The sequence below is a fragment of the Coregonus lavaretus genome (assembly GCF_964263955.1).
Source record: "Coregonus lavaretus genome assembly, chromosome: 21".
NCBI classification, from domain to species: domain Eukaryota; kingdom Metazoa; phylum Chordata; class Actinopteri; order Salmoniformes; family Salmonidae; genus Coregonus; species Coregonus lavaretus.
Genome location: NC_140008.1, coordinates 40,045,404 through 40,060,334, shown reverse-complemented (window position 1 = coordinate 40,060,334; position 14,931 = coordinate 40,045,404). Strand labels below are relative to the sequence as shown.

General features: G+C 42.4%; 1 protein-coding gene across 1 annotated transcript in view; it reads left to right on the top strand.

The window, feature by feature from the left end:
- LOC311149318 (SH3-containing GRB2-like protein 3-interacting protein 1) overlaps positions 1–14,931 on the top strand; it is a gene marked incomplete at its 5' end in the record, with an annotated part of 101,034 nt that overhangs the window by 43,664 nt on the left and 42,439 nt on the right. Inside the window, one exon of the mRNA XM_084186464.1 lies at positions 8,953–9,025. Within this exon, the coding sequence (XP_084042590.1) occupies positions 8,953–9,025 (73 nt within the window). The remainder of the gene's footprint in view (positions 1–8,952; positions 9,026–14,931) is intronic.

The window sequence follows — 14,931 nt, the reverse complement described above, 5'->3', positions numbered from 1 at the left end:
CTTTTGTTTCTCTCTCTCTGTTTCTGTTTCTCTATCTCTGTCTTTCTGTCTCTCTATTTCCTTGTCTCTCTGTTTCTCTTTCTCTGTTTCTGTTTCTCTCTGTTTCTCTGTCTTGCTGATTCTCTATCTTTCTGTTTCCCTCTCTCTGTTTTTCTGCCCTTCTTTCTCTCTGGGTTTTAGTCTTCTGCTGAAAATAAGAACAGACAGGTGCAAAGGCAGCCTCTCTGTCTAATCTTCCTCTTCTACTCTGCCTCCTCTAGTCTTCTCACTCTATGTTCATCCTTTTCTCCTCTGCCCCCGTGCTCTGCTCTAGTCATCTTTAAAGAGAGAGTTCAGGTGAAGCAGCAGGTCTCCTGATCTCATTTTAAATCACGGCAGGGCGTCAGACATGGTATCAGGTCACAAAAAGGAGAATCGCTGTGTGTGCAGTTGTGCCTGTGTACTTGCCCGTGTGTCATTGAGTGTACCTGTGTGTGAGCAGCTACTGTGTGTGTGTGTGACTGCACATTTGTTAGTGCATAGATCCGTATCTGCCTGTCTGCCAGTCTCCTGCTGCATCTCGCTCTCCTCCTCCATCCTCACAGGAATGACTCATGCCAACACTGGAGCCATTTTAAACCTCCCTACCAGCCTCTATAACCCAGCCCTCCCTGGCTCTCTACGAACTTCCCCAGCCCCTACTCTGACTCAGATACCACAACCCTGTTTCACACCATAACCCCATTGTCTTTCGTCTAACGTGACAGGAGCCATCTGTCTAGCAAATCGTAGCACTGGTGTGGCTTGCTACTTTGTAACATTTGGCCAACGCGATAATGTCATAGCTAATGTTAGCTAAAGCAGTCCGCTGCGGCAGAACTCAGTGTACTAGTCACAGCAGAACAGCAACCTTGCCTTTTTTGGGGGGCCAGCATTTCACTACAGTAGCTAGCTAGCTAGCTTGAGAAAGGAATATTTATTCAGCATTTGGTGTGTACTGCAACTGCTAGCATCTACCCAGAGTGGGTGAAAACATGCTTTGGGGATAACATTTTACTTCCTTATGTTATAAAATAAGTTTTACCAAAACAAATATAATTCTTCATGTTCTGAATCATTCAGTGGGGTTTTCTCTAACATATCATTAACATTATCTCGCAGCGACTTGAGGATTTTACATGTTGTGGTGGTCGTCTGCAAAGTTGTTTCCACGGGTCGCAAAAAGCATAATTAACATGACACGAACTGAGTTAAATGTAAAAGGCTTTGAAAACAAAACACTTGCAGTACGCTCAGTGCTCCGTTTACATTTTTGAGATACGCTTGTTTTTGTGAGAAATCTTCTAAAAATATCAGGAATTCTGCATTAATATGAAAAGCGTATACTAAAATATGAAAATACTAGATATCATGTATTAAAATCGATATCTATCTTACCTCTATATTGTTTCATGTCCTCCGGATTCGAGAAGAAAGATGACAAGTTCAACGGTGAGCCTGTCAGTTAGCCTTAATTCTCGCACAGCATCCAGCCTAGCTGACGCAATGCCTTTTCCCAGATTTTTGACCACTTTTTTTCTTTGGCCTCCATTGGTTTAGTTCTAATTTTGGTCATCCTACAAGGATAAAAAACTCCAATAACTTTTAAACAGATTATGATAGAGACATGAGGTTTGGACCGTTGGTTTTCTTAGAGTATCTACACAATTAACATTACCCATTGGTCAAGAGATGTGTTTTTGATTGAACACCCTAGTAGTTAAGACTTGGGAAGAAAACCGCAACATCTGCTAAGAATGTATAGTTTTTGGTAAGATTAATTCAGACTCTTTTGTGGAAGAAAGGGGGTTCATTGGACGATTATTATGTCAGCTTGGTAATATTTTCGAATGGTATAACAGCAAATTGTAGCCAAAATTCTTTTTAGATATCACATTAGTGTTTGCAAGTTATCAGACAGATCCCTGCAGATGGCGTGGCACTATCTGATGTGAGACAATGACGGTAACCCTCTTCTCAGGCTTATCTTAAGGGCTGCCTGTCGACCGAGAGTCGTCTTGTCTTTCGACCAATCGATTGGTCAAAATTTGAACCCCTTGACTTTTTCCACATTTTATTACGTTACAGCCTTATTCTAAAATTGATTAAATAAATAAAAATCCTCAGCAATCTACACACAATACCCCATAATGGCAAAGCGAAAACAGGTTTTTAAAACAGAAATACCTTATTTACATAAGTATTCAGACCCTTTGGTATGAGACACGAAATTGAGGTCAGGTGCATCCTGTTTCCATTGATCATCATTGAGATGTTTCTACAACTTGATTGGAGTCCACCTGTGGTAAATTAAATTGATTGGACATGATTTGGAAAGGCACACACCCGTCTATATAAGGTCCCACAGTTGACAGTGCATGTCAAAGCAAAAACCAAGCCATGAGGTCGAAGGAGTTGTCCGTAGAGCTCCGAGACAGGATTGTGTCGAGGCACAGATCTGCGGAAGGGTACCAAAACATTTCTGCAGCATTGAAGGTCCCCAAGAACACAGTGGACTCTTCCTAGAGCTGGCCACCCAGCCAAACTCAGCAATCGGGGAAGAAGGGCCTTGGTCAGGGAGGTAACCAAGAACCCGATGGTCACTCTGACAGAGTTCTAGAGTTCATTTGTGAAGATGGGAGAACCTTGCAGAAGGAAAACCATCTCCGCAGCACTCCACCAATCAGGCCTTTATGGTAGAGTGGCCAGACGGAAGCCACTCCTCAGTAAAAGGCACATGACAGCCCGTTTGGAGTTTGCCAAAAGGCACCTAAAGACTCTCAGCCCATGATAAACAAGATTCTCTGGTCTGATGAAACCAAGATTGAACTCTTTGGCCTGAATGCCAAGCATCATGTCTGGAGGAAACCTGGCACCATCCCTATGGTGAAGCATGGTGGTGGCAGCATCATGCTGTGGGGATCTTTTTCAGCAGCAGGGACAGAGTGACTAGTCAGGATCGAGGCAAAGATGAACGGAGCAAAGTACAGAGAGATCCTTGATGAAAACCTGCTCCAGAGCGCTCAGGACCTCAGACTGGGGCGAAGGTTCACCTTCCAACAGGACAACGACCCTAAGCACACAGCCAAGACAACGCAGGAGTGGCTTCAGGACAAGTCTCTGAATGTCCTTGAGTGGCCCAGCCATAGCCCGGACTTGAACCCAATCGAACATCTCTGGAGAGACCTGAAAATAGCTGTGCAGCGACACTATCCATCCAACCTGACAGAGCTTGAGAGGATCTGCAGACAAGAATGGGAGAAACTCCCCAAATACAGGTTTGCCAAGCTTGTAGCATCATACGCAAGAAGACTCGATGGTGTAAACGCTGCCAAAGGTGCTTCAACAAAGTACTGAGTAAAGGGTCTGAATACTTTTGTAAATGTGATATTTCAGTTAACATGGGGTATTGTGTGTAGATTGATGAGCGGAAAAAACAATTTCATCAATTTTAGAATAAGGCTGTAACGTAACAAAATGTGGAAAAAGTCAAGGGTTCTGAATACTTTCCGAAGGCACTGTATAGACACATCCTCTGTGTTTTAATAAAAGCAACTATATGTACTGAGCTTGTGTGATGCTTTAAGCATGCTGTTTGATTAAATAATGAACACACACAAATGACTCAAGAGGGAGCCAGAGATCAAGATAGCCTAACCAGAAGAAGAAAAAAACTATTCCTGACCTGCTTCCTCCAGCTGCTGCTAGCAGATTCTGCCTTTATGCTCCTGGATTTGCCGGTAATATGCTACACCAGCGGTCGGCAACCTTTTCTTCATTTTGAGTCCCAATTTATCTTACCATTTCTACCGATCTGCCTGCCAGTTATGATTTTCATATGCACATTTTCGTGGAACAGTTTCATTTAATTTATAATAGTCTTTGTAACTCATAATCATTGTCATGTGGTTAATCTACATTCTATATAAATGAAAATGATACAAATCTAAAAGTAACTTATATTGCTATTGCCAACAATTTAGAAATAGCCTACATAAAGCAAACAAATAAAAACATTGCAGCCTGCAGGTAGAAAATATCCTTAAAAAATATATATATATACTATTCTCCCCATGCTGCAGACTGCTATATCGGTCCACTAATACAGGAGTTGTAAAGGCCCAGTGCATTACTTCTGTGGAAAAGCACCCCAGCTTCCCGCGGCTATGGCTGCAGGCTATTTGTGCAAGGGATAAGAAGTAATCAGGTATTTTATGAAGTTTCCACTGGATCAGAGCATTACATTTTTCCCTTTCATTCCGAGTGGTTATCGAAAGGGAGAGAGCTGGAAATATTTTTCAAATACATTGAGGAACTATTGTCATTCTCAATAGATTCTAAATACAGAACTTGTTTACTTGCTGTTTGAGGTGAAGAAAAAATTACTTTGAGAAGCTCCACAGCTCATTAGTGGTAGTGAGTTAAAACAATTAGAAATACTATCAGACATCCCCAAATGGGCACATTTATAGGCCTACATTTGCGTGCAGGCCAGGTAGCCTAGGCCTACTTCTACAGTGAATCCAGAAAGTATTCACACCCCTGTAACAACACATTTTGTTGTTACAGACTGATTTCAAAATTGATTAAATATTTTAAAAAATCTCAGGCATCTACACACAATACCCCATAATGAGAAAGTGAAAACATGTTTTTTGACATTTTTGCAAATGTAATGAAATACAGAAATATCTAATTTACATAAGTATTCACACCCCTGGTCAATATATGTTAGAATCACCTTTGACAGTGAGTCAAAACTATAACTAGGCCACTCAGGAACAATCAATGTCGTCTTGGTAAGCAAATTCAGTGTACATTTGGCCTTGTGTTTTAAGTTATTGTCCTGCTGAAAGGTGAATTTGTCTCACAGGGTCTGTTGGAAATTCACACAATGAAGTTATGAAACAATGAATGCACACGAAATGATGGGAGGGAGAGAGTGCATTCTGGAGAGAGACGTACCTTGTGTATCTTAGCCACACTCCCCTTATTCTTGGACCGTGGCATCCCCACGGCATCCTCAATGGATTAGTCCACTGAGACTAGCGTAGATCAGACAGGTGTCTCCTGTGCCATGAAAAATATATATTTGCGACTGCTCGACTCAAAGAAACTTGGTCGACCAACAGCCTATCGACCAAACAATCGACCATTTGACTAAATGGGGTACTACTTATCTTATCACACCTGTATGAATCACCACACACTTCTATGTATCCCTTATTCCCTTTATTGTATGAATCACCACAAAAACAATCCTTTGTTAACTACCATACATCTTCCTGAAGAACCATGCTTTTAAGATCCTGAGCATAGTCTCTCTGAACCAGTGTCCTCCCACACCTCCATAACCTCACACCTTCCAAGAATAACTGTTGCTGAACAACCACACACCTTGCAGCATGACCACACACCTTCCTAGAATGGCCACTCTTTAAGTGACCAGACACCGGTGTTTCTCTGCTTCCTCAGTGTGTGCCATTCTTCTCTACTCAGTATGCACAGGAGCATCCATCTCCCCCTCCCTGCTGCATGTCTGTGTGGAGAGCCCTCCTGGCGGCCAGCCTCAATCTGGTTCACTGTGGATAAAAAGCTTCTCCAGCCTCTCTAGCTCTCCTCCTTTAAACCAGCTTGTAAAACAGTCCCTGCTTCTCCCTCCCAGAGAGTGTATAGCACCCTGAATGGGCCCAGTCACCAGCTAGGGGGAAAGAGAGGGGAACAGTTTGTGTGTGTGTGTGCACAAACGCGTGTGTCAGTGAGCATGTGTGTGTGCATCTGTGTGCGTATGCTTTCAATCATAGCTTTCTTGCTTTTGGAGTGTCTGAATCAGACAGTCAACATCTCTAGACTACAGTTAAACCCAGACACACAGAGAGACATATATACATAAAAGCCCACAACACTCACATTGTGTTGCTTAGAATACAGAATGGCACACAACACTAGTCTACCCATGCACTCCAGACACACAGGAAGCCAGACTCAAGCAAATAACTCACAGGATAGCCAAGATACAAACATCTAGTAAAGCACCGCGATAACAGAGCTATTGTAGAGTAGAGAGTAGGACTGCAGATCACTATCAGTGTGTGGCCCCAGAGGGTGCAGTTGGAGTCTTGGAGAGATTCAGTCTTTTCTATGCAATCTTTATTTCTAGACTGTTTTATGCTTGCAGAATTTCCAGGGCAGCAAACTAGCAACAACCAGTCTGTCAAAGCCGAAATAACCCACATCAAACTATTTCAACTCAGAACTGATTACCTTTGGAAGTTGTTTTGACAGTTATGATTCATTTTAAGACTTGTTGTTTTGGTTTGGAATAGATCCCAAGATTTGGAGAAACGTGTAGGGGGATTGACAGAAACAGAAACAGAGCTACCTTAGATGAAGAGATATCAAAAGACGACATAAGATATCAAAATGGAATTCAGAAAAGTATAAATAATTTTTTTGCAGTGTATTTTCTTCTCCCTCTCATTGGCCCAGATGCCATCCATAGTTAGGTGGTGGTCCTGCTCTCTTATTGGCTGGGAGTTCCTGTGGCCTTTCCCTCTATTACATTACTGTGTTTTTAAGAGAGACCACTAATGACGTTAGCACTTCTGCTAGCTCTGGTACGGAAGCCATTAAGTCATTAAATAGCATCCACTAACCAGGCACTCTGTTATTTTCATATCCACTAATTAACCCATACACATGGGGAGGGAGGTCTTCATGTGTTGTCAATCCCAACGTCAGAGGACTGCATTTTGGCAGACTCTGTTGCTTTCAGCGTAGATACATGGCATAAACACTTACTGCATTAGAGTTATGACCGAGTTTGCAGAGTAGAGAGAGAGAGAGGTCACTATTTCTATGGTGGGGGTCTTGCTGTGTGTGAGTCACTAATACTATAGATGTGACACTTACTATGCTTCCTATGCGTGCGACCTGTGTGTGTGTACAGCTCCGCTGCACCAGGGGATTATAGTTATGTGGCTGAGCCCAGAGGATGCAGGGGGGAAATATGTTAGCAGGATCAATGATAGCAGGCCTGTCAGGATCGATTTCTCATTTGGGTCGTGACGGGTACCCACAGAGCCAGACCTCTCCAGTCAGGGCAGGGTGAGGCAGTGACAGGTACCCACTACCCATAGGCTTAGAAAAAAGGGTTCCAAAATGGTTCTTCGGCTGTCCCCAGGAGAACCCTTTTTTGGTTCCAGGTAGAACCCTTTTGGGTTCCATGTAGGGTTAGGCTGTGACAGGTAACCACAAACCCAGCGGGGACAGAGGCTGTGACAGAGGCAGATACTGACAAACACCCAGAAGGACAGCGGCAGTTATCCACAGAGGCAGCTGAGACAGGTATAGGTAGGTAGTGACAGGTCTTCACAGCGCCTGTAGACAGACAGGGACAGGTATGTACTGATATAGGCAGAGACAGACCTAAGATACTGAAAATCTGAGGAGGAAGAGAGAGAGAGCCAGACATGCATAGAGGCATATTTTGACTCTTGTCACGGATCTCTTGGACTGGTACTTTCATTTGCATGCTACAGATGAGGCATGTTTAGACTGTGCTCTGTGAGATTGCATGGAGATAGGCCTCCTCCTCCCTGTGCTGTGTTGATTCTTCATTTGTCGACTATCGCATCTGTTGTTAATTCATGAGTTGAGCCACTGGTGTTGAATTCAAGCACTGGCCTAGAGGCTAGGGATAAAGATACCGTGTGTGTGTGCGTGTGCGCAAGGCTGCTTCGTGCAGACACACTCCCAAGGCTCTGGGTCCACCAGTGCGTGTCACACTGTAGTTGGAGAGGTAGAGGCGTGAGACGACAGACAGAGACAGACATGAGAGAATGACAAGGCTTGAATATTGGGACCAGAAATGCAGGGAGATAACTGGGCCTTCATTTTGGGTAAGAATGGAAAATTGGAAAGTGAATATGCCAAAATATTATGCCAATTTCAGTCTCTGTTAGAGCTGTTAGAGCGTCATCTTAAGTGATTGTACTGCTTCAGTATTCTGTTCCAAGTCATTTCAGTCGCTCTTTGGTCTGCAGAGGACTGAATATGGAGAGCAATGAAGTTAGCTTCCCTTCTGAGTTCATGTTTTAATAGTCTGGTATCACGGCAAGTTACAGATCTATTGAAGCAGAATACTCTTGATTTGTGTTTGATGAGAAATGTTTCTCTGCTGTGAAGGCGATTATCTTATCAGCCATTCTCTGTTGTACTCTGTAAAATATTAAGTAAGGATGAAGTGTAGGCAGAAGTAGGTGCCATGTTCCTCCCTACACATTGGCTATACTATGAGTTATTTCTGTTGATGATCCAGTGTATTGATTTAGGCTGGGTAGAGTCAGAATTTAGACTGAGTACTAATGCTAGTGTCAGTATCAGAGGAGGGGGCCTTGACAGATCGATGATCAACCGAAAGGCATCCATCTGCATTGGCCATGAGGACCATTTGAGATGTGAACGAATATTAGCCTTCACAGCGCGATAGTGTTAGCCTTCACAGAGTGTTCTGCTGCTAAATAATAGATGAAAAGCTCACCTTTGATCCACTAGACCATAGATCTGGGCCTCTGTTCTGACGTTGGACAGCTTAACCTGGCTCGAACTCTATGAATACACACAAATGGACACGCACACATACAGACAGACGCGCACACACATGCACTATGTGTATACACAAACATTAATATGCTCAAGCTCACACACATACAGTACCTAGACACCTTTTCATATGAACACACACACTCATACACACACGGCCTCACAGCGGGGAGTTTCTGACTTTTGCTCTTTGATGCTGCTGCCTGTTGGTTTTGTGTGCTTGGACCTTACCGTGTGTGTATGTCTGCGTGCATTTGTGTGTGGTGTGTGTGAGACTGTGTTTGATCTGTTAATACACTAAACTGTGTCTCTCCTCTCTTTTCTCCTCAGGATTGAAAAAGCGTACCAGGAAGGCCTTTGGGATACGGAAGAAAGAGAAGGGAGACAAGGACAATGACTCAACGTAAGTCTACCAGTCTAACTTACACACACACACACACACACACACACACACACACACACACACAAACACAAACACACACACACAAACACAATCGTACATTCACATACACGGCTGTCACCCAAATATGATTCCACTGGCTGTGAAGGTTCCATCAAGGGAGTTGAGGTTCTATTGACAATGGACGTTACGTTCCACCTGAGGAGCTCCACAGTTTGAGCCATAATGTCCTCTCATACGAGGACAGTTGCCTTGGTCAGCTATAGGCTGTGCCCTTGCCTCTGTGAAACTGGCTGTAACTCTGGCTCCAAGGCTCAGCACTGTGATCAATCACTACCTGGACCCAGTGTTTTCTCTAATGTGGGTTGGGAAGTACTGATTCCCCTCACTGGGATGCATGATAGCTTATCATTTTGATTCATGACATCTGATAGGTGGGTATGATCCTGTTGCTGTGTGTGCGTGCGTGCACGTGTTTGTGCCCAGCGATGTAGTGGTATTACCCTCCACTACAACACTGTTTGTGCATGTGTGTGTATGTAATTGTTTGTGGGTAAAGTTATCCCTTATACACCTTTCAAACCAATACATTTTCCCGCCAACTTTAGCATCCCGGCAACTTTTTTATGAAAGGTATTGCCGGTGACAAAGGCTCTACTTTTATTTCCGCCAACCGACCTAGTCATGATTGCTGTAAAGTTCTCCCTACGGCTTAGTAGGAAATGTAGCCGTAATGCCGGGGCGGCATTAGTACACACTACGCTCTTAACCTCTTGATGGTTGCTAGGCAGCGGCCATTACTACTATCATCCAGGCAGTTCTAAAGTTGGCGAGGCATGTCACTTCACCCGTCTCTTCGCATAGCCTACCGCATGCACTGTTTTCTTAATCACAACTGTATGGATCTATAAAGAATTACTGCGGGAATAAATATCACTGAATGACGAACATATTGGAATAAAGTAGGGTAATGCAAGGGTAGAGGAAGTTCAGGAGTAAAAACAAACAAAATATAACTATTGTAAAATTGACTGTGTCCACAAAATATATATAATATGTATAAGCTGGAAGTAGAGGCTTAAGCGTTGTTGTTCACTAGTTTACTCCAATTAGGGGAGGGGTGGTAGGGTTAGAAAGACATCAAAACTATGAAATAACACATATGGAATCATGTAGTAACCAAAAAAGGGTTCAACAAATCAAAATATATTTTATATTTGAGATTCTTCAAATAGCCACCCTTTGCCTTGATGAAAGCTTTGCACACTCTTGGCATTCTCTCAACCAGCTTCACCTGGAATGCTTTTCAAACAATCTTGAAGGAGTTCCCACATTCAGTTGAAGTCGGAAGTTTACATACACTTAGGTTGGAGTCATTAAAACTTGTTTTTCAACCACTCCACAAATGTCTTGTTAACAAACTATAGTTTTGGCAAGTCGGTTAGGACATCTACTTTGTGCATGACACAAGTCATTTTTCCAACAATTGTTTACGGACAGATTATTTGACTTATAATTCACTGTATCACAATTCCAGTGGGTCAGAAGTGTACATACACTAAGTTGACTGTGCCTTTAAACAGCTTGGAAAATGTAGCTTTAGAAGCTTCTGATAGGATAATTGACATCATTTGAGTCAATTGGAGGTGTACCTGTGGATGTATTTCAAGGTCTACCTTCAAACTCAGTGCCTCTTTGCTTGACATCATGGGAAAATCAAAAGAAATCAGCCAAGACCTCAGAAAAAAAGAGTGTAGACCTCCACAAGTCTGGTTCATCCTTGGGAGCAATTTCCAAATGCCTGAAGGTACCACGTTCATCTGTACAAACAATAGCACGCAAGTATAAACACCATGGGACCACGCAGCCGTCATACGGCTCAGGAAGGAGACGCGTTCTGTCTCCTAGAGATGAACGTACTTTGGTTCGAAAAGTGCAAATCAATCCCAGAACAACAGCAAAGGACCTTGTGAAGATGCTGGAGGAAACAGGTACAAAAGTATCTATATCCACAGTAAAACGAGTTCTATATCGACATAAGCAAGGAAGAAGCCACTGCTCCCTGCTGCAGTGTGTACAAATCTGACAAGACCTACAGGAAACGTATGATCTCTGTAATTGCAAACAAAGGTTTCTGTACCAAATATTAAGTTCTGCTTTTCTGATGTATCAAATACTTATGTCATGCAATAAAATGCAAATTAATTACTTAAAAATCATACAATGTGATTTTCTGGATTTTCGTTTTAAATTCCGTCTCTCACAGTTGAAGTGTACCTATGATAACAAGTATTTGATACACTGCCGATTTTGCAGGTTTTCCTACTTACAAAGCATGTAGAGGTCTGTAATTTTTATCATAGGTACACTTCAACTGTGAGAGACGGAATCTAAAACAAAAATCCAGAAAATCACATTGTATGATTTTTAAGTAATTAATTTGCATTTTATTGCATGACATAAGTATTTGATACATCAGAAAAGCAGAACTTAATATTTGGTACAGAAACCTTTTTGCAATTACAGAGATCATACATTTCTTGTAGGTCTTGACCAGGTTTGCACACACTGCAGCAGGGATTTTGGCCCACTCCTCCATACAGACCTTCTCCAGATCCTTCAGGTTTCGGGGCTGTCGCTGGGCAATACGGACTTTCAGCTCCCTCCAAAGATTTTCTATTGGGTTCAGGTCTGGAGACTGGCTAGGCCACTCCAGGACCTTGAGATGCTTCTTACGGAGCCACTCCTTAGTTGCCCTGGCTGTGTGTTTCAGGTCGTTGTCATGCTGGAAGACCCAGCCACGACCCATCTTCAATGCTCTTACTGAGGGAAGGAGGTTGTTGGCCAAGATCTCGCGATACATGGCCCCATCCATCCTCCCCTCAATACGGTGCAGTCGTCCTGTCCCCTTTGCAGAAAAGCATCCCCAAAGAATGATGTTTCCACCTCCAAGTGTGTTACAAATGGTTTTCTTTGAGACTGTGGTCCCAGCTCTCTTCAGGTCATTGACCAGGTCTTGCCGTGCAGTTCTGGGCTGATCCCTCACCTTCCTCATGATCATTGATGCCCCACGAGGTGAGATCTTGCATGGAGCCCCAGACCGAGGGTGATTGACCGATATCTTGAACTTTCTAATAAAATTCTAATAATTGTGCCAACAGTTGTTGCCTTCTCACCAAGCTGCTTGCCTATTGTCCTGTAGCCCATCCCAGCCTTGTGCAGGTCTACAATTTTATCCCTGTCCTTACACAGCTCTCTGGTCTTGGCCATTGTGGAGAGGTTGGAGTCTGTTTGATTGAGTGTGTGGACAGGTGTCTTTTATACAGGTAACGAGTTCAAACAGGTGCAGTTAATACAGGTAATGAGTAACTGTGAGAGCCGGAATTCTTACTGGTTGGTAGGTGATCAAATACTTATGTCATGCAATAAAATGCAAATTAATTACTTAAAAATCATACAATGTGATTTTCTGGATTTTTGTTTTAGATTCAGCTCTCACAGTTGAAGTGTACATATGATAAACATTACAGACCTCTACATGCTTTGTAAGTAGGAAAACCTGCAAAATTGGCAGTGTATCAAATACTTGTTCTCCCCACTGTATATGGGACGGCTGTCAATCCTTTGGTCCTTAAATGAAACTGATATACTTTTTTATTTATCACAGTTTTCCTTAACCAATTATGTTCTTTAATGCAAGGCCGACAGACAAGTTCCTTACTTTCTCCCCCTTCCACTTTCCTCTTCCATTTTTGCGGTAAGGCTGCAATTATTTGGTTGACATTTTGGGTAGAGCAGACATTTCCATATGTTTTTGTTAGCTGCATGTGCGACATAACTCCACCAGTCCTACCGATGATATCATTTACGAAGATTATACCTTTTTTAAACATTGTGTCAAAAAAAAAAGTTTTTTTGTCAATTAGTATATTTGAGTTTAACCAAAATATTTTTTGCATTATTTGTTCTGTCGTTTCTGGAGGATTCAATTGAAATTGCAACCAACTTTCTATGGCTTGTTTTAGAAATAGTGATATTAGGGAGATGATTTCCTTTTCCAATAACTGAAAGTGAGTGGTTGTAATCTGGATAAAGTGAAAAAGGCCATTCTTGAACATTGGGTGAGACAATCTTTCTAATTTGCTAGAGAACCAGTTCGGATTTAAGTATAACTTTTGTATGACTGAAGCTTTTAGTGATAGGTCTAATGCTTTAATATTTAATAATTTCTGTCCTCCGAATTCATATTCATTATATACAGTGGGGGAAAAAAGTATTTAGTCAGCCACCAATTATGCAAGTTCTTCCACTTAAAAAGATGAGAGAGGCCTGTAATTTTCATCATAGGTACACGTCAACTATGACAGACAAATTGAGGGAAAAAAATCCAGAAAATCACATTGTAGGATTTTTTATGAATTTATTTGCAAATTATGGTGGAAAATAAGTATTTGGTCACCTACAAACAAGCAAGATTTCTGGCTCTCACAGACCTGTAACATCTTCTTTAAGAGGCTCCTCTGTCCTCCACTCGTTACCTGTATTAATGGCACCTGTTTGAACTTGTTATCAGTATAAAAGACACCTGTCCACAACCTCAAACAGTCACACTCCAAACTCCACTATGGCCAAGACCAAAGAGCTGTCAAAGGACACCAGAAACAAAATTGTAGACCTGCACCAGGCTGGGAAGACTGAATCTGCAATAGGTAAGCAGCTTGGTTTGAAGAAATCAACTGTGGGAGCAATTATTAGGAAATGGAAGACATACAAGACCACTGATAATCTCCCTCGATCTGGGGCTCCACGCAAGATCTCACCCCGTGGGGTCAAAATGATCACAAGAACGGTGAGCAAAAATCCCAGAACCACATGCGGGGACCTAGTGAATGACCTGCAGAGAGCTGGGACCAAAGTAACAAAGCCTACCATCAGTAACACACTACGCCGCCAGGGACTCAAATCCTGCAGTGCCAGACGTGTCCCCCTGCTTAAGCCAGTACATGTCCAGGCCCGTCTGAAGTTTGCTAGAGTGCATTTGGATGATCCAGAAGAGGATTGGGAGAATGTCATATGGTCAGATGAAACCAAAATATAACTTTTTGGTAAAAACTCAACTCGTCGTGTTTGGAGGACAAAGAATGCTGAGTTGCATCCAAAGAACACCATACCTACTGTGAAGCATGGGGGTGGAAACATCATGCTTTGGGGCTGTTTTTATGCAAAGGGACCAGGACGACTGATCCGTGTAAAGGAAAGAATGAATGGGGCCATGTATCGTGAGATTTTGAGTGAAAAACTCCTTCCATCAGCAAGGGCATTGAAGACGAAACGTGGCTGGGTCTTTCAGCATGACAATGATCCCAAACACACCGCCCGGGCAATGTAGGAGTGGCTTCGTAAAAAGCATTTCAAGGTCCTGGAGTGGCCTAGCCAGTCTCCAGATCTCAACCCCATAGAAAATCTTTGGAGGGAGTTGAAAGTCCGTGTTGCCCAGCGACAGCCCCAAAACATCACTGCTCTAGAGGAGATCTGCATGGAGGAATGGGCCAAAATACCAGCAACAGTGTGTGAAAACCTTGTGAAGACTTACAGAAAACGTTTGACCTGTGTCATTGCCAACAAAGGGTATATAACAAAGTATTGAGAAACTTTTGTTATTGACCAAATACTTATTTTCCACCATAATTTGCAAATAAATTCATTAAAAATCCTACAATGTGATTTTCTGGAATTTATTTTCTCATTTTGTCTAGTTGACGTGTACCTATGATGAAAATTACAGGCCTCTCTCATCTTTTTAAGTGGGAGAACTTGCACAATTGGTGGCTGGCTAAATACTTTTTTCCCCACTGTAAATAGGCCTGTTTAATTTTGTCTGGCTTGCCAAATAAAATTGAATATTTTTT